Source organism: Lepisosteus oculatus, chromosome 20 (assembly GCF_040954835.1).
Source record: "Lepisosteus oculatus isolate fLepOcu1 chromosome 20, fLepOcu1.hap2, whole genome shotgun sequence".
NCBI classification, from domain to species: domain Eukaryota; kingdom Metazoa; phylum Chordata; class Actinopteri; order Semionotiformes; family Lepisosteidae; genus Lepisosteus; species Lepisosteus oculatus.
In genome coordinates, this window is record NC_090715.1 from 3,736,516 (window position 1) to 3,755,706 (window position 19,191).

Below are 19,191 nucleotides of genomic sequence, written 5' to 3' on the forward strand. Positions count from 1 at the left end.
GAACAATGTCTTTCCCAGGTGACAGAGCTGAAGAGCCTGGCTAATCACGTGGTAGTGGGGAATGTGTCATGTGAAACCAAGGACCTGTTTGCAGCCCTTCCCCAGACTGTGGCTGTGGACATCAATGACCTGGGCACCATCAAACTCAGCCTGGAGGTCTCCTGGAAGTCAGTACTACAGCTCCTTCTTTCTGTAGTGTGTGTGTATATATATATAGAATGTCCTTGCTAATACCAATGCTTCCCAGCATTCCCAGGGTTGATTCTGTCTGAGCACCTCCGGTGTGTAGTGTGCATGATCTCGTCCGGGACAGGGTGGGTTTCTCTGCAGGCTTGGGTTTCCTCCCACAGTCCAAGAAGCGTGCCGACTCAGACACTGGTGTCTCTAAATGACCACCGGTAGATGTGCGTGCAAGAGCCCTGTGAATGGGCTGGCATCCCAGCTGGGGGTTCCCAGCCTTGTGCCCACTGTCTGCCAGGCTCCTTCCACCTTTATTAGATTTCCCAGTCTTTGAAAATGGACGTAGGGATATTTAATTCCCCTAGCATGCAAAAGAAGAAAAAAACAATTCAGTTTTTATCATGGAGTGAGCCTTCTAACTGGCCTCCCTTTCTTACAGTACTAGAGTCCATCAGTCTTTGAGCAGGCCTCATTCGTCCTTATTTCAGTCAGGTTGCTCTAGTTGAGCCATGCGAGTTGGCACTGGAGGCAGTGAAGAAAGGCCAGTGTTGCAGCCTCTCCTCTCTTTAATTTCAGTCCATTCGATAAGGACGACCAGACCACCACTGCCAGCACCGTCAACAAAGCTTCCACAGTCAACAAGAGGTTCTCTACCTACAACCAGAGCCCCCCAGACACCCCTTCCCTGCGAGAACAAGCCTTCTATGTAAGTTCATTCATGTTTCTCGTGGTCTGTGTGTTACAGATGGCACATCTAGCCCAGTATGTATTGTACAGCTGCCTACAGGAGGTCGGCTCAGAACAACTTCCAGGTCACCTAGCTGACTAAAGCTGTACAGGATTCTTATTTCTGCAAAAGCTGTGGTTTTAAAGGAGATGAGCATTTGCTCTTCTCTGCCTATTGTTCTCGCTCTAAAGGGGATTAAATTCACATTTCACATTCAATTAAAGCTTCCTGAGCTGTTGAAAGTGTTCTGCTATTACAGGCTATATTGCATCTTCATTCTTGGGCTACATGCGTTAACCAAGCTCTCTCCAGTACCTGTTTTAGCCATTGCTGCTCCTGGAAAAGCACCCCATCTTTTTAATACTCATTAAAGGATTGAAAAGGACAGGCCCACAATTAAGTTTCACAAGATGTTTTTGTCAGCCAGAGTATCTCTTACATAGCAGATTTGTTTTGGTGGTGATAGAGTGAAGTGCTAGCAAACAATGGTTATTTTGACTGTCCTGTTCACTTAATCCTACAAGAACCCTCCTCGAACCGATACAGAAAAACGCAGGTGGTCCTTGCTGGATGTTTTCCGGGAGACCCTTGCTGAAAAACTGTCTCAGAGTTGCTCGTGCGGTGATGTCACGTCTGTCCCTCTTGCCTGTGCTGGTAACGTGCAGCTGAGCGTAAGTGGGTGTAAGACAGTATGAGTGTAAGACAGTAGGCAAGCTAGATGCCTGGTAGCCCAGTTTTGCAGTAGCTGTAATCGGAGCCACCACAGCGGAGTTTACCACCAGAATCCTTCCCTCCCTTATTTTGCAGTATTTCATTTCAGCTCTTAAAAGAATTGTTTCTGTATTTCACATCTCAAGAGTTTTTTTCCTGGAACAACCTAATAATTTCATCTGTGGAAAGAGGATAAATCCATCCATCCAGCCATTCTTTCACCCAATCGCTGTGTGCATGTCCTGGTTGATGGTCTGTTTACTCTCCAGGAAGTCTGACCCTATGTCCTCCAAGATTGTGGTGGCTCAGATACCGGTCTAGTAGCCTGCTGGCCTGAGACCCTGTAGCCCTGCTTCATGCTGTGATGAATCACACAGACCCACACTCTTCCCAGCTCCCTTTTGTGTTGTGAACTTTCTGTGGGGACTTTGGCTGTTGTTCAGAATTTCTTAACTAAATTTATTTACCACGTGTTCGGTGTGGAGCGATGTAGTGCTTTCTGCAGCTTGTCATAAATGAGTCCTAATTTGAACTAGAATACTTCCAAATGTCCAGAATAGATATGACATTTGGAAGCAATACTGAAGCCTCCTGCATGTTTTCTCTCACTGATTCTGACAGCCCTCCTTGTCTACAGGCACTTGCATTAGCTTCTGGAAGGGTGCTTTGCAGATTTCTGAGCAGAATTAGCCAATTCAAGTGCGGAACCCAAATCAAGCAAACGCATGGCTGAGTGTGACTCGATTGCATCTGGACAGTATTGCCTAAAAGCTCAAGCAGGAGAGGAGGCAACACTTAAGATTACTTTATTGGCCACATACAATTTCTTGCATGAAGGATTTGTCTTTTCGCAGACCCCAGCTTGCTCTCCATGAGACGCACAGACAGGGAGAGAAGCTGGGGGTCAGAGTGCAGGGTCGGCCATTGTACAGCGCCCCTGGAGCAGTCAGGGTTAAGGGCCTTGCTCAGGGGCCCGACGGAGTAGGATTCCTCTGCCGGCCGTGGGATTTGAACCAGCAACCAGCCACAGGCGCAGATCCTGAGCCACAGTGCCACCGCTCCGCTTGCCAGCAGGGGCAGCTGTCGTGTCTTCCTAGTCTTCTAGCAACTGCGCCCCCGTGTCCTGCCAGTACCCGTGTCTGTGTGAGCTGCCCTGCCGCTCTGCGCGCCCTCACACGCTCCCCTCCACCTCCACAGAACATGCTGCGGCGCCAGGAAGAGCTGGACAACGGCACGGCCTGGTCCAACTCCTCCGAGTCCTCGGACGACTCCTCCAGCCCGCAGCTGTCCCTCGGCCTGCGGCACGCTCACAAGACGCTGGTGCAGCCGGAGCTGCAGGCGGCCGCGCCCCCCATCCAGATCTCCTTCGCCCCCCGCGAGGCGGCCGCGGCGGCCGGGCCGGCCGGCCCGCAGGACGGGCCCCGGGGCCGGGAGGACGGAGAGGAGGAGGAGGAGGAGGACGAGGAGCCGGGGGAGCAGGTGGTGTCCAACGGGCACAGCCGCTACTCCCGCTCCCTGAGCCACATCAGCGAGGCCAGCGCCGACGGCGCCGTCCCAGAGCTCCGAGCCCCCGAGTCTCCCGGCGGGCAGGCGGAGCTCGCCGACGCGGTTTCTGTCAGCGATATAGGGATGGAGCTCCCCTCCTCCCCAGAGCCAGAGCCACAGCCACAGCCTGCGGCCGCGCACGAGGCCCTCGAGCCCCCCGAGACGGCCGCCCCAGAGCCTGAGCAGCCTGCAAGGACCGACGAGGGGCTCCCTTCCACTGCGGAGGACAGGGACAGCGTCCGGACAACCAGGGACAGGGACTCGGTGGTCCTCGCGGAGCCGCAGGCGGATTGCAAGGAGGAGGCTGCCCCCCCGGAGCTGGCCACGGCCGAGACGGGGAGAGACGGTGCCCCCTCCAGAACAGAAAGTCTCTCGAGGCAGGGGGACGCCGAGGCGGGGAGGCCCGAGCTGCCGGCAGAGCCAGAGTGCAGGCCTCCTGCCAGCCCCGCAGACAGTGGCCTTGAGGAGGCTCAAAGCACCGCTGCGTCCAGGCCAAGGGAGGAGGACGCAGGAGCACCGAGGCCGCAGCCAGTGGACAGTGGGCTGGAGGAGGCTCTCAGCACGGTCGTCTCCTTGCTGGATGACTACAGGGGCCAGTTCCCCGAGCTGCAGACCCTGGAGAAGCAGATCAGGCACCTGGAGGAGGTTCTGATGGTGAGTTTGGGTTACTGCAGCCCCATCCGCACAGACTCTTCCCCTCACGCCCTTAATCACACAGTGCTTTTGCCTTTGGCTCAGTCCTCGTAATGCAGGACAATTCATGCTTACAGTGATTCGAGAGTTTTGAATCAGTGGACGGCCCTTGCTTGACGTACGCTCCTTACTGTTGTGACGGCAAGGCTGTATTGCACCCTGCCCTCTGGGTGCCTCTGGGTCTGTGTGATTCTTGCGGAAAAGGAGCCTCAAGACATAACCGGTGGCCCAAGCCCCTCCCACCCCAGCTTCTCCTCCAGCGCCCCACTGCAGCAGGGGGGAGAGGGGGGGGCACTTCCTGCCACCTTGCTGGGTGGTCCTGTCATCACACGGGGGGCAAGAGACGGGCGGGAGAGGGTCTGGTGGGGCCCTGCTTCGCTCACGTACGCACTCCCCCTGCAGCTGACCCCGCAGATTACCATCTGGGCGCAGCGCGAGGCGAGACTGGAGCACAGCCCCTCTGCGCTGGCTCCCTCCTGCGGGCTGTGAAAGGTGTCAAGGTTACCGAACGCTGGCATCATCTCAGAGGTTATAAATGAATCCCTTGGCGATGCACTCTAGTCTCTGATTTTTCTCCGGACAGAAAAATCCTGCATGCCTTTCACAAATAGGAAATGTGCCCGTGGGGATTATATTCACTGTGGTCTCCAAAGGGGCGAGTTGCTCAGCTCCTCCTGATGCTGCAGTGCGCCAGCAAATTTCCTCTCTGGCCTCAGGCAGCAGCTCTCAGTGCAGTGGCAGTGTGCTGGGCGCTCTGTCAGCTCCTGGCTGGCTCTGGCTGGCTCCAGCCATCAGTGAGGGGTGCTGGTCAAGGGGCGGGCAGAGGTGCTAGCTGGGAGACACTAATGATCCTAAAGACACCTCCTCAGCGCTGAATGAGTAGAACAGGTTCACAGCATCCTGTCTCTTAGCATAGTTAAGTGTCCACTGTGGGGGGGGAACAGGGCTGTGTCCTGTTGCAGTTGTGTGTGTGGTTCTGGGGGGGAGTGTCTGCGTGTTCTTTACCCAAAGGGTTGTGGGAGTCTGGTACAAGAAAACCCAGCCCTGCTGTCAAAGCTGACCCTTTGACACGTCCCCTTTCAGGAGATGGCATAGCAAGATCCTCGGATCAATTAGCTACCACTCAATTATCGTTGTGCCACCCAATGCGCGAAACGTGCCGAACGGTCCTCCGGTTGGCCTCCGTTCCCTTGCGGCTAAGCGTGCGTCTGTCGTGCAGCTGGGGCAGGGCCGGACCCGCAGCAGGTCCTCCAGTATCAGCCTGGCGGTGGAGACGGCCCTGGAGAGCTTCGACTTCCTCAACACCTCGGACCTGGAGGACGAGGGTTCGGAGGCCTCGGGGGGCCAGGACCGCCAGGACAGGTGAGCCCTCTCCCCCCCCTTTCGATCCTTTCATCTTCCGCCCCTCGGTCGCTCCTCCTCCTCCTCCTCCTCCTCAGTTTCCTTTATCTCTTGGCGTTTCAGCACGAGCCCCGTCTCGAGCAGACATCCAGGCCGCAAGAGCTCTTAACAAGCACCATGGCACCGCGGTGAAAAGAAGAGAGGCTTGTTTTTCAATAATAGTGTATTTGCCCCTTTGAGGAATTAACACATAGCAACAAAAGCACCAATGTAGCAGGAAGAAGAAATATTCTCACCTCATCTGTTTACCTCTGATTTGCTGTAGACAAGAGCCATCCCTTCCCACTGGAATGACCAGACTGTATTTTTTTGTCTATTTCTGGATCTTGAGGTCCATAATTTGCCTTTTTGTTAATTCACTTGTATTGCCAAGTCATGAATCGGAGAACTTCAGCGCCCTCTTGTGATAAACAGCTTAAGGACAGAAGAATTAGTTCAAAGGACTGAAAATGTAAGATACTCTGTAACTATTGTGGAAGTTTGAAAACATGGTGTTTGTTTAAAAACTGCTAATTGTTATTTTTGTGGAAAACCTGTCCGAGGAGGTGGGGAGCTGTAACGGCACCTTTAAATACGGGTGTTTCAGAAAAAACAAACACACAGTGCAATGGCAAGGGAAAAACAAACAGTGTTCCTTATTTACTGTGTGAAGAGCAACAAGCAAAAACTCCTAATCGCACAAAAAGTGGCTGGGACGCTAAGCTGCTTACTGGCTCCAAAACAAGTTTCTTACAAATCTCTTCTCAAAAATCTCTACCCTCATAGAAGAGAAAAGGTCAGTTTCTCTTCAAAAGTTAAAGCCTTGTGCTGTCATGTCCTGATTCATCAATCAGGTGACAGAAGACGGTAGGCCATTGCCCCCCCACTGCCTTCTGGGAAATGTGGTTCAATAAGAACTGCCATCTTGTCTCCAGCTACCACCACATTACATTAACGTGACTCGCAGGTGTTTCCTGTGGAGAGTGAGGAAGGGCCCCCACTCCACCCATCCAGATCTCAACTTGTAACCTTTCTTATCTCAGTATCTAACTCTGTGAAGCCAGCGCGCACTGTGCCGTTCGCTTACTCAACGCGCTCTTAAAGAGGGTTGACGCCCGGCTGCCTGTGCTTGTGTGCAGTGTGCAGAGTGCGTCCCTCAGGCCTGCGGAGGAGAGCGTGCAGGAGGGGCAGATGTGCGCGCGCTGTGGGTCCTCCCCGCTGCCCCTGACCACAGGCTGCCAGACCCTGGACCAGGCGCTGGTGGCTCACCTGCAGACCTGCAGCACACAGCTTTTGGTGAGAACCCCTTTCGTGTCTCAGGGGGAAGAGCTGACAGAGTTGGACTGCACAGCAGGCATTCGCAAGTAAATGGTCCTCACCAAACAGGCTGCTTAAGATCAATAAATCCTGGCCTGCAAGTGATCAACCTCAAGGTTGAAGCAAAAGTGAGCACTGCATAATCACTGTTCTTCTGTGATACCACTGTTGTACAGCAGTCTTGCTTCTTGTCTCACATGCATAATAATAATAATAATTGCTTACACTTATATAGCGGTTTTCTGGACACTCCACTCAAAACTGTTGACAGGTAATAGGGACTCCCCTCCACCACCACCAATGTGCAGCCCCATTTGGGTGATGCGACGGCAGCCATAGTGCACCAGTACGCTCCCCACACATCAGCTATCCCCAGGGAGGAGAACAGAGTAATGAAACCAATTCATAGATGAGGATTATTAGGAGGCCATGACTGGTAAGGACCAGGGGGAAATCTGGCCAGGACGCCGGGGTTACACCCCTATTCTTTTCGAGAAACACCTTGGGATTTTTAATGACCACAGAGAGTCAGGACCTCGGTTTTACAGCTCATTTGAAGGACAGCGCCTGTTTACAGTATAGTGTCCCCGTCGCTATACTGGGGCATTATGACCCACATGGACCGAAGGGTGAGCGCCCCCTGCTGGTCCCACTTACACCCCTTCTAGCAGCAACCTTAGTTTTTCCCAGGAGGTCTCCCATCCAGGTACTGACCAGGCTCACACCTGGGCTGCCAGTGGTGAGTTGCAGGGTGATATGGCTGCATAGTCGCACACAGGCAGGTGCTCACACACCATTACTGCCCACAGTCCTGCAGAGCTGCCCCTCATGCCCCTGTGCTGCACTCCCCACAGAAACTGGGGACCTTTGGGCCGCTGCGCTGTGGAGAGATGTACGCGCTGGACCGGCTGCTGAGAGAGGCCCACAGTCTGGAGCTCATCCACCGAGTCGTGGAGGGCTGTGCTGGCCAGGTCACTGCCCCGGAGGAGGGTAGGTAGAGTTGTGCAGGGATCTGTGCCAGCCAGCTGCTGGACTGCTGCTGTGTCGGAACACTGTGGGGGGAACAGGGCTGTGTCCTGTTGCAGCGAGTGGATACTGTTTGAGAGCAGTTGTGTGTGTGATTCTGGGGGGGAGTGTCTGCGTGTTCTTTACCCCAAGGGTTGTGGGAGTCTGGTACAAGAAACCCAGCCCTGCTGTCAAAGCTGACCCTTTGACACGTCCCCTTTCAGGAAATGGCATAGCAAGATCCTCGGATCAATTAGCTACCAATCAATTATCCTTTTGCCACCCAATGCACGAAACGTGCCGAACGGTCCTCCAGCTGCTGGACTGCTGCTGTGTCAGGAAGAGGGTTTAAGGGCACTGAACCTGCAGGTTTTAACAGGCTGTTTTAAAGCCTGTTTAAGGACAAAACATTGGATTCATTTACAAGATTAACAAAAAGCTAGCTGACTGACCTCAAGAAAAATTCCTACAAATACAAAACCCCAGATCACTTAAAGTAAATCTCCTTTGCGTGTGATTCAACACAAACGTGATTTTTTGGGGGGAAATGCATAACTGTAGGCTGCAGGAGAACTGAAAAACTTTGCTCAGCTGTTAACTAATTTGGGCAGATTAGAGCTGACGTGATTCGCTGGAATGAAGTCCTCAGCTTTTAAAAGCAGCACTCTGGAATCGACAGCCCCCACAGGAAGCTGAAACCCCCATTGTCAGGAAGCTATGAGTGTGCAGGTGGACCATGGCAGGCTCAGGCCCTAGACCTGGTCTTATAGATCTCTTATCGCCAGACTCTGACGGTCTCTCTCCCTCTCCCCTCCCCAGTGGTGCCACAGCTGGAGACCTGTGACGGCGCCCTGGCCTTCTGGAAGCAGTGCACAGACTGTGACAACGTCTTCACCACCTCTGCTGACACCTTCCTGCACACCCTGAGCTCGGCGTTCAGTGCCAGGCTACCAGAGCGCTCTGCCAGCCTGGCAGACACCGGTAAGACAGCGGGAGAGCCAGGCCAGTGCCCCGGAAACCCGTTAGGAGCAGATTTCAGATGAGCGCAGGATGAGCACGGGCGCACGGAAGGGAACTTGCCCAGCCCTTGGCAGCGATGCGGGTGGTTAACGCTCTGGCTGCTGCCGTTGTATCCCAGTGTTCCTGCGGCTGGCGGAGCGCGTGCTGGACCGGAAGCTGCCCAGGCGGGGGGGCAGCGGAGGCAGGGGGACTCTGACGCTCTTCCAGTTCTGGAGCTACCTGGAGGCGGAGGGCGTCGCGGCGCTGGGCACGCACGTGGCCGATCTCGCGGAGGAGGGTGAGCCGCAGGGAGTGTGCGGGCGGGGATCTCCAACCCCGCTCCGGGGGCACTCTGAACACGTTGTTCTTAAAGGACGCAGACACAGATCTAAAACACCTGTTACTGGAAGATCAGGAACACTAGCCATTGCAGTGCTTCAATAAAAGAAGCACAGGTCCTGCAGGGCTGAAAGATATTCTGGGCTTTTCTCCACATGATCACTAGATTACTTCATTGAAACACCACCTGTTTTGACTGATCACAGTGAAATTATTCTAGGCCTTTAGGAATTGATGATTTAAAGACTGCCTGTAAAACCCCACAGGACAGAGCTCTTCTGGTGTAAAGAGAATGGGCTATGTGCCAGTATCATGTGTAAGATCACAGACACACAAGCATATCCACAGAAGTGGTTTAAGTTTTCATTTCGTCTAATACGCTACTGACTTGATTGGTCTAAATCACCAGTTCTCAGGTCTTCAGATACTCTGTGCCTCTCTTAGATCAAGGATGTTTACTGTGCCACCCAAGAGAAATTGCCGTAATATTAAGCTTATCGCTACAAATGACACATTTTTAAATTCATGATAATTGGATATTAACCAAACACATTTAGAGAGGCGATTGCTGGATTAATTGTGGAATCATTTCAAATTTTCCATTTCTGTGTCTTTTGGTTCTGCTTCATTGATGACAAGATATACCCCTTAAACTGGTTGTTGTCCTTTAACATCCGGACTTTATCTACAGTAGTGATTCTCTGCCCTGCTGACTGGATGTCCTGTCCGTTCTCTCCTGTCTCTCTACTTGTTACCCACAGTGTGGCTGGTGCAGAGCCTGCAGTCGGGGGACCAGGATGCACTGCTAAAGGCCCTGAAGAGACCGCCTGAGTCGAGCCTGCAGAGGGAAGGGCTGCAGGCTGTCAGTCTGCTGCTGCAGGACCCAAGGGGCAAGGTGTGCAACGCTGCCTCTGGCCTCCTGCGCAACCTGGCTGAACATCCCCAGCACAGAGAGAGGGTGAGAGAGCTCCCCGTCAGTATCAGCTGTGTCAAGACCGTTTTTTTTCACAAACATCCAAATGCTCATAAAGAAAATTTTATTTCAATAAATTTGCAAGTCCCTGTCCACTTCCTGTCCTGTGCTTCTAGGATAGACTCCAGGTTTGCTGAGACTCTTACCAGGAATTAATGGGTTTCTGACGGTGGTGGGTTAGATGCAAGTCCCCCAGTACTGAAGACTGTGGCTGCAGCAGGGTTAACTGGCTTTGTGCTACGGTACGACGCCTTTTTCTGCAAGACATTGAATGTTTCATACGTTTCCCATCAGGCCCTGGTGTGCTGTCTGGAGCTGCTGGAGGATGACCGAGCGGAGACGCGGGCTGCAGGCTGTAAGGCTCTTGCGTGTCTCAAGGTGGGTCTGAAACCGCTGCCGCTGGATTCTTCAGCTCTCGAATTCAGAAAAGGCCTTTCCAGCATGATCGTGACACACTGGGCTGCTGCTAATGGCTTTGGAATGAATTTGCCTCGGCAGCATGTGGTATTAATGTTGACATCTGCCGGACGGATTCTTTCTCGGTTTCTGTCTCCGGGATTTGGCTGGGATTTCCTGCAGGGCCCGAGCTCTCCCTGCGGGACATGTTGAGGATTCTGACAAGGGATACCGTGTAGTAATGAACACGGTTGAGCCGCAGCAGTACAGATTGGGAGTTGTTAGCTGACACTGTGAGAAATGCAGGTATGCAATGCAGGTATGAACCCCCCTAAACCGCCCCACCTCGCTGCTTTGTCTGTCAGGCTAAAGAAAGCATCGACCAGCTGGCGTACCTGTGCCAGACAGACAAGGAGGACGTGAGGGACGCAGCCAAGCAGACTCTACTGTCATTTGGTGAGTGGAGCTGGTGCCTGTGTGGACCCGATGGGTATGCGCTGGAACTGGAAGTGTTCAAACTAGAACGATGCACCCGGGTAATCATTTGCTAGGTGTTAAGTTGAAGGAAATATTTTTTCACCCCCAGAGATGCAGGGATTTGGCATCGACTTTATATGCATGAAGTGAACATGGGGGGAGTTGTTGCTTTTTTTTTTTGTTTAATAACTTTGACAGAACAACATGTTTCTGTGCTCTGAGCACAGTGCGAGTAGATATACCGCTTATAATGCTTTGTGCTAAAAATGTGCGGCCCTCCGGAAAGTGCCAGAAACAGTGCAGAAATGTAGTAGATGGAGCGCGCGGGGCAGAAGGCGAAGAGGTTGAGTTCAAGTGCGATAGCAGCCCCTCGGCGCAGGCGGGAGGCTGGAGACTGACTCCCGCTCTGTGCGCTCTGTCTAGGGCACGAGGGGAAGCTGGCCTACCGGCACGTGGAGGAGAGCCAAGATGGGGTCCCCCGGCTCTTCGCCCCAGGGGCCATGGCCAGCACAGCCTTCTAGAGCCCCCCCGGAGCCCAGCACACCCTCCCCCCCCCCCCCCCCCCCCCAGGCCCGGGCCTGTGGGTGCCTGTGGCAGCAGCGACGCACATGCACGATGGAGGATGCCAGGACTGAGCGACGTCAACGAGGAAGGAAGCGCGCGGACGGGAAGTCCCGCTGGGGAGGCGCGAGGGGGGTGCCGGCAGAGGTGCGCCCTGGCCGAACAGGACACGGCGCCTCCCTCTGGGATTCAGCTGCTGGAATAATGGGACAAACACCGACAGGGCGGGGGGCGCCGAAGTCTCCCCGGAAGACGATGCTGGAGACCTGGGCTTTCCTGCCCGCAATGTTCTTCTGACAAAATCCCTGAAGCTCCCGACGAGCTTCCGGGTCCGAAGGGTTCCCCGGGGTGAGTGGGGGAAAGGGGGGTGGCCCCGACAGCCTGCCCCCTTTATTAACGGAGAGCTTTTCACGGACTCGAGGAGAGAGATGGCAGGAGCTCTCTGCTGCCCGTTCAATAACTCAGGGGGAAAATAACCGAGAAAGTGAACACAGTGCCACAGATCTCTAAAGTAATATAATTTGTGAGTAAAATATGTGTTTTAATTTCTACTGAATTGCAAACGGATGTTATTTTGGTTTGTAAGGAATGTGTCAAGAGCCCAGGTAGCTGAGCGGATTGTTGGTGATGAGGCGTGAGCTGAGGCCCAGGCTGCTGGCGGTGATTGCAGTGGACCACTGCTGTAGGGAATGGGTTTACTGTCGGGCCCCGACGGTTCTGACAACCCGAGCAAGATGGAAGCGCCTGTCCAGCTTGAGACCTCCGGTTTCGGGTTCTCCTGACTGTCGTTTTCCATCTCCGTCTGGAACCAGCCTGCCTGTTGTTCCGATGCGTGCTTGCAGAGTGATTTTTCTTGGCACATCATCATCATCATCATCATCATCATCATCATCTGCGGGACACAATCCCCAAAATCTCTTGACGGCGCAAGTGACACGTGCGGTTGGGAATCTTCAGCGAGCCGTTGTGTTGTGGGACTTCCTTTGGCAACAGGAGCCACATCAGTCCAAGTGCCTGGAGGAACAGTGGAGAGCAATTTCGATAAATGAGGAAAAAAAAAAAGACAGTTTATTTAAAAATGGTGTTGCAGTGAAATGCAGGTGAGCTGCAGCGAAAATTAAAGTATATTGCTATATTTTATATTATGACTTCCTGATTGTGAAATATGAAAGATTTAAAATTATTTACTTTCGAGTTTGTTTTCTATAAAAGATATATATTGTCTGTCAAAGATCTTGCCTGAAATAAAGTTTAAAAATATCTAAATATAAAGAAAGATATTGAACACAGTGTCTGGTGGATTTTGTTGGGGAGAGTCGCCTGAGACATTTGACGTTTTCCTTGATCATTTGCTCCTGCTTCGGTTTCACTGCCGTTTTTCTCAAATTCCTGTCATGCACTGACCCGCGTGTGATCAGAACCAGAACAGAGAGGTTCTAAAACATCCCAGACCAGCTCGATGGGCTGATTGATTGATCAGTTATGTTTTTTTTTTCTGGCACACTGCAACTGAAGAGTTAAACGCCCAATCAAGGTGGGCAGCCATCCAAAAAGGTGAAAATCATGTACCATGCGTGTTTGTTTGGGTGTTTTGAGAAATAGGTGGTGTTCATCTGAAAATAATAAATCGCTATACCTGCTAAATTGATACGTATAAAAATACAATATAAAATTGTCTACCCGGCCATCCCAAATGCACACATACACAATTAGGAGGCAGACTGACTCGCCTGCTCCAAGCCCTCTGAGAAAAATGTTTGACGACAGGTCCGATGTTCTTTATCATTGGGAATGTATTAAATCGTCTTCCTGTCTGACAAAAGGTTGAAACTTCCTGCAGTAGACGTGTTTTATCATAAGTATGCTTTATTTAGGCAGTTTATGAAGAAACACGAGCTTTTAATAACTTCTTGACTACATGTGAAAATCATACAAGCAAACGAGAACAGCCCAGCAGAATTTCGAAATAATACATGATGATGACAGACTGCTACCTCACGAAAGTTTGCGGGAACAACTATAGAAAGCATTGCTTTGGGCGCTCCACGCAGCCGCACTGCCCAAACCACGGCCGCCATTTTGTATGAACTGTCAAGGTAAGAGAACTCGGAGCGTTTGACAAAACAAACACGCCCCTTCCTTTTCATTGGTTTAACGGCCCAGCTGTATCTCAACGCCAATTGGTTTACGTGCGCCCGTCCCCCCGCCCCCTTGGGTTTGAATCATTTTGGCGGGTACCTCACACACCGCGCCAGTCTACAAAACCAATTCAAAAACACAGGGGGCGGGGTGATCGTACGCTAACCAATCACAAAGCAGGAGCCGCAGGCATATTCATCCAATGACAAGAGCTGGGCACGTTTCCAGTCAAGCAATCCCGGAAGAGTGGGTGGGTCTGTATTGTCAGGACGCTGAGTTGAAAACAGCCTGCGGTTTTCCCTGACTGGAAAAGTTTGGGAGTCATGGTTTAATGTTAAAGCGAAAGAGGATTCAAAAGCAGGGCCCAAGAGTTTCGCTTGAATTTTAGAGCAGAATAAAAGGAGAAGTCCAGCCAAAACGGCGCTACTCTGTCAAAAGGGAGGATTTTTTGCAGGAGCTTTATTCGGCCGGGGCTCCTGGCTTCTGCCTCCCTCTTTCAATAATGGAAATTGATTAAATAATGTAAGATTAATGTTCAAGCATTTCGCCTTTTAAGGTCCTATTTAACGGGTGTTTTGCCATTGATGGATTTTCGTTGTTTTGGGGGTACGTTTAGGTCAGGCGCCCATTTCTTTTTTTTTTTTGTTTCCTCTTTAGGGGTATAATTTGTTTCAGAGAAGAAGGCGGCACCGACACACTCGATTGCCGAGTTTGCACGGATTGTTTCTGCTTCGTGTTTTTTTTTTCTGCGTTGGTTTAGGATTTCTGCGGGTACCCATCCTCCACCCCGCCGTCCGGATTGAAAAAGAAGAGTTTTCTATCATTGTGTAGTCAATAGCAGAAGTGATCTACAGGAATATCCTGCACGCTCAAATACAGTTATGTCGAGCGCGTCATTATTTTCTGATGCGAGGCATTGCAACTGAGGTGATGCCTTGATGTATTGGCAACATTTAACGCGTTTTTTTCACGTCTTCCTTAACTTTTTATTCTCTTCCTTTTCAGCACGCACGTTGACCCAGATCCCCGTTAAAACCTCTTGTTTACACCTCAGATACTTTTTTAATGACGTGACGCACCTTTAAAACTTGCTTTTGGTCGGTTGTTTCCCCAGTTACTGTAAACACTAAACCTCAGCTGATCACGAAACAATGTGAGCTGATTCTCACTTTACACCACTCACGCCCGGGTTCAGATCTCAGGTCCTACTTCATTTACCTCATCGGTGTATGTTAGTGATTGTATCTACAGTTTCGCCAGTTGAGTACAGGTTAAATTATAAAGGAACTGTGAGCACATTTTCTGTTGTTTTGCAAGGGTGCTTTAAAAGCAGCTAGATTGACCTTTAATTTAGTGCTGCTGGAAACTCCCGTGCTTTGATACCTGGTACAGTGTATCTGTGCCACTTTCACCATCTGACATTGCCCAGAAATGACCGTCATGCATTTTTCTAAAAGGTTTCTTTTAGAAAATAAGTTTTATTCCAAGGAAACAGTAAAAACACACAGTTGAACAGAGTTAACTTCATATCATTGGCCTTCCCATCATTAAATACCATGCACAGTTATGTCACAGACCCCATGTGGTGGCAGGTTATGTTAGATTAGATAGACGAAGGTCATGACAAGCTATCATGGTTATGGGACAGCTTCACAGCTGCTGTGAAATCCTGGAGAGTCTCACAGCAGGAATCGCTGCAGGCAAGCAGATAGATGTTGCCAGCTATGTACGTACACATAGAAGTCACCCTGTCAGAGGAGTTTTTCCTAATGGCAAAATCTACAAACTATGTTAGTACAAGAACTGCTTCTGCTAGGGGCAGCACAGTGGCCAGCGTTGCTACCGTAGGTTCAATTGCAGACCTGGGGTGCTGTCTGGGTGGAGTTTGTATGTTCTCCCTGTGTTTGCATGGGTTTCCTCCAGGTGCTCTGGTTTCTTCCCACACTTCAAAAACGTACAGGAGGTTAATTGGCTTCTGGGAAAATTGGCCCTGGTGTGAGTGTGTGCGTGTCTTGTTCATCGCTGTGTGCTATCCAGGGTGTACCCTGCCCTGCGCCCGCTGCCTGCAGGGATAGACACTGGCTCCCCCTGACTGCAGTTAGAAAATAGATGGATGGGAACTAGTACATGTTACAGGTTGAGAGAGACGAACAAAAAATGCAAACTCTGCAGCAGTGCTGTAAATAGGGCATTACGTGATAAGTGAGACAATCTGCCATTGAATCTGTTTGAAGTGCCCAGAAATGAACAGATAGGTAAGGGAATGTAACTGTCATAAGACTGAAAGTGTTTTTAATGTGAAACTGTTTTCACAGTTTTTCACTCCACGGTTTTCCTCCTTGGTTCCTATCAATTAGAGATTTACTTTCAAAGACAGTATGGCCGATTTAGATTTAAAACACAAAAAAAAGTGCCTCTCTGAACATTTTCTGTGATGGTTTTTCTACACAGGCATTGTATTACTTAGAAGGGGGGCAGTTGTTTTACTCTTAAGCAGTCAAGGGATCGAGGTAAGATCTTTGACTTTAGTTCTTAGGGGAGTAATTTGTATTTTACTTGTTCCTGAAACAATAGTGACATTTTCTTGGAGTTTAAGATCGTTTAAAGGCTCTTCTGGATGTTTTGATCACGTAGGCTCTGTTGTCTTTTGCTGCGTGATCCTGGCATTTGAATTGACTTCAGTGTTGGCTGTGTAAGATCGTTTAAAGGCTCTTCTGGATGTTTTGATCACGTAGGCTCTGTTGTCTTTTGCTGCGTGATCCTGGCATTTGAATTGACTTCAGTGTTGGCTGTGTAAATGCTAAGCCAGCTAAAACAGTGTCAGTGTTGAAGTAAATCACTAGTTTTGAAAACACTGTTGTGGATTGCACCTGATTTATAGTAGTATTAGAATGATATTGCCGGGTAATCATTTCCTCTGTACTAAATTTAATATTCTTAACAAGGAAATCATTTTTCACACCCCAAAAATGCAGCGATGTACCATAATTTGTGTATGAATGAGGGGAGCAGAATTGTAGTGTTTGTTGTGGGGGACGTTGTTACTATCATTGGCAGTTACTTCAAATAAAGTACATGGCATGTGGCAAAAAAACAAATACCATAAAGAGTGCAGGATTAGTAAAATATGACAGTAGATTGTTAGTGCAGGCGGTCGGTGTGAGGTTGGGTCATGAGTCCTGCTGGGTGCCGTCTGTCTCATGGACGCATGGAGAGGAGAAATGACATGTGACCATGTTGTTCCTCCCTGGCGGGGGGTTGTGGATTGGGGGGCACAACCTTCTGGTAACCTAGAGGAGACCAGGAGTGATATCACTGGCACCGGAGTTCAGTCACTGATACACACGCACGCAGACAGCAGTAAGCTACACATGTATAAAGATGAGAAGAATGTCAATCGAGAAATAAAATAGCATATGTATATGGTGGTGAACAACGAATACTCAGCAGTTTTCCATCCATAGTTCAAACACTTGCTGATTCGTTCAGGAGTGTTACTCCTTAGCATAACCTAATACTGAGCTCATCAGGCTCATCAGGCTCTGTTTGATTGAAAACTACCAAATTGAGTTGATTAAGATCAGATCACTTTATTGGCCATATACAATTTCTTGCATTAGGAATTTGTCTTTTCACAGACCCCAGCTTGCTGTCCATGAGACACACAGGCAGGGAGAGAGAAGCTGGGGGTCAGAGCACAGAGTCAGCCATTTACTGTATACAGCACCTCTGGAGCAGTTGGGGTTAAGGGCGTTGCTCAGGGGCCCAATAGAGTAGGATTCCTCTGCCAGCCACAGGATTTGAAAAATTTGAAAAATTAAGGCTGCTGCTGAAGGGGAGTTATTGGGACCTGTAGGGGGCGCTCACCTGTGGTCTGATGCCCCAGTATAGTGACAGGGTCACTACATTGTCAATAAGTGTAGGCGCTGTCCTTCGGATGAGGCATAAAACGGAGGTCCTGACTCTCCGTGGTCATTAAAAATCCAAAGTCATTTCTCAAAAAGGGTAGAGGTGTTACCCCAGTGTCCTGGCCAAATTTCCCATTGGCCTTTACCAATCATGGCATCCTAATAATCCCCATCTATAAATTGTCTTCATCACTCTGCTCTCCTCCCCACTGATAGCTGATGTGTGGTGAGCATACTGGTGCACTGGTGTACTGGGCGGGTCTGCACACTGGTGGTGGTGGAGGGGAGTCCCCATTACTTGTCAAGCGCTTTGAGTGGAGTGTGCAGAAAAAGTGCTATAGAAGTGTCAGGAATTATTATCATTAACAATCACTAGACTAGGAAGCTGGGAAACTGACTCTGTGAGGGACAGGCCACATCCTGGAAGGCACATGAACCTGGACAGTCACATCTGTCTCATCCATTCACCCAATCGTTGTTTGATTACAGTGGCAACAGCCCAAGACATTCCAGGAAGAAATAACCCGTGTATCAGCAGAATGACTGCAGCTCGCCGTCCGCATGAAAAGGATCTCTGTCCCTGGAGGCCGGAGTAAGGAGTGATGTATTGTTAAGACGAGTAACAAAATTGCCGTCTTCTGTGAGCTAGAGAAGATCTGGGCAGGCAGCACGGAGAGTGGCAGAGTGTCTTATTCACAGACGAATGCTGATTTCCCCTCGACAGACCAGATGGAAGAAGTCATGGCAAAAGTAATGCAAGCTGCTGCATCATTCGAACATACCACTCAGGCAATGGAGCTGTGATGATGCAGCGTGGAATTGCCTTTAACACAAGATTTTGCCTTTGGTGTAGACAGGGAGCAACCCCACTGCTTAGTGATACACTGACAAAGTCCTTGAGCCAACAGTTTTCCCAAGAGTATTTTTACAAGCCCACCCAGATGAGTCGATTTGCAGCAGGACAGGGCCAGACCTCACAGTGCCAGGATTACAATGGCATGGCTGCAATGTTGGGGTCTTGCCCTGGCCAGCCTTATCACCTGTCTTCAGTCCAGTACAGCACTTGTAGGACCAGCTTGCCAGTGCCATCAACAGGAGACGCCCACGACTGGCCATCCTGCACCAGCTGGCTGCAGCTGCACAGGAAGAGTGGTGCAATGTCCCACAGCAGTCTGTACAGAGACTGATCAGGTCTATGCGTCAGCACTGCCAGCATTGTGTTAATGCCCAGGGAGGATATACAGGATATTACTGTCTGTATTTTTGTTACATTTCCCATGATTTTGTTTGATATCTGTGCTGAAAATTATTAAATGTATTTGACATGGGTGTTTTTTGTTCACTTGTGTTTTTGTTAATTACTGCAGCACTGCATTATGCGTTGTAGGAGATGCTACAAATGCATTTAGGAATCTTCAGTGGCTTGTCTTATCTTTCCTGTCAAGACCTTCTTTACAGTTGTTTTAGCTCTTGAGTTTTTTTCCTCTTTCTCCTATACAGATGTTAAAAGAGAATGATCTACTAATTACAGTGTTTATGTATTGTTCCCGATCACATGCTTGTACAATCTACACGTGTTATACATTTCAGTAAGAAGGGAGAGTAATTAGAGATGTTTTTTCCGAACAGTTATGTTATTTGAATGATTATGACAATAGCCTTATTTACCATGCAAATCAGTTGATGACTTGAGTTAGTTATGAAGAGGATTTTCAACCAGGGTTCTCAAGACTGTCCAGGGGGACCCCACATTTCCTTGTACCCCCAATTAACCCTTTCAATTTTCTTTGACGGGGCTCTCTGTTTCTCTGAATATGAGTGTTTATACTAATTGTAAACCA

At 50.0% G+C, this 19,191-nt stretch overlaps 1 protein-coding gene across 6 annotated transcripts in view; it reads left to right on the plus strand.

Annotated features, from left to right (window-relative positions):
• ripor1 (RHO family interacting cell polarization regulator 1) overlaps nt 1-12,588 on the plus strand; it is a 75,616-nt gene extending 63,028 nt beyond the window's left edge. For 5 of the 6 annotated variants that reach the window (XM_069181414.1, XM_069181413.1, XM_069181412.1 and 2 more), the window contains exons 11-23: nt 19-167; nt 757-886; nt 1,432-1,578; nt 2,816-3,817; nt 5,076-5,218; nt 6,376-6,532; nt 7,408-7,543; nt 8,378-8,539; nt 8,697-8,855; nt 9,658-9,854; nt 10,164-10,247; nt 10,631-10,721; nt 11,166-12,588. In XM_069181414.1, coding sequence (XP_069037515.1) covers nt 19-167; nt 757-886; nt 1,432-1,578; nt 2,816-3,817; nt 5,076-5,218; nt 6,376-6,532; nt 7,408-7,543; nt 8,378-8,539; nt 8,697-8,855; nt 9,658-9,854; nt 10,164-10,247; nt 10,631-10,721; nt 11,166-11,263 — 2,655 coding nt within the window. In that variant the 3' untranslated portion in view covers nt 11,264-12,588. The remainder of the gene's footprint in view (nt 1-18; nt 168-756; nt 887-1,431; nt 1,579-2,815; nt 3,818-5,075; nt 5,219-6,375; nt 6,533-7,407; nt 7,544-8,377; nt 8,540-8,696; nt 8,856-9,657; nt 9,855-10,163; nt 10,248-10,630; nt 10,722-11,165) is intronic. The other variant, XM_069181417.1, reaches the window with a different exon arrangement.
• The last annotated feature ends 6,603 nt before the right edge of the window (nt 12,589-19,191 follow it).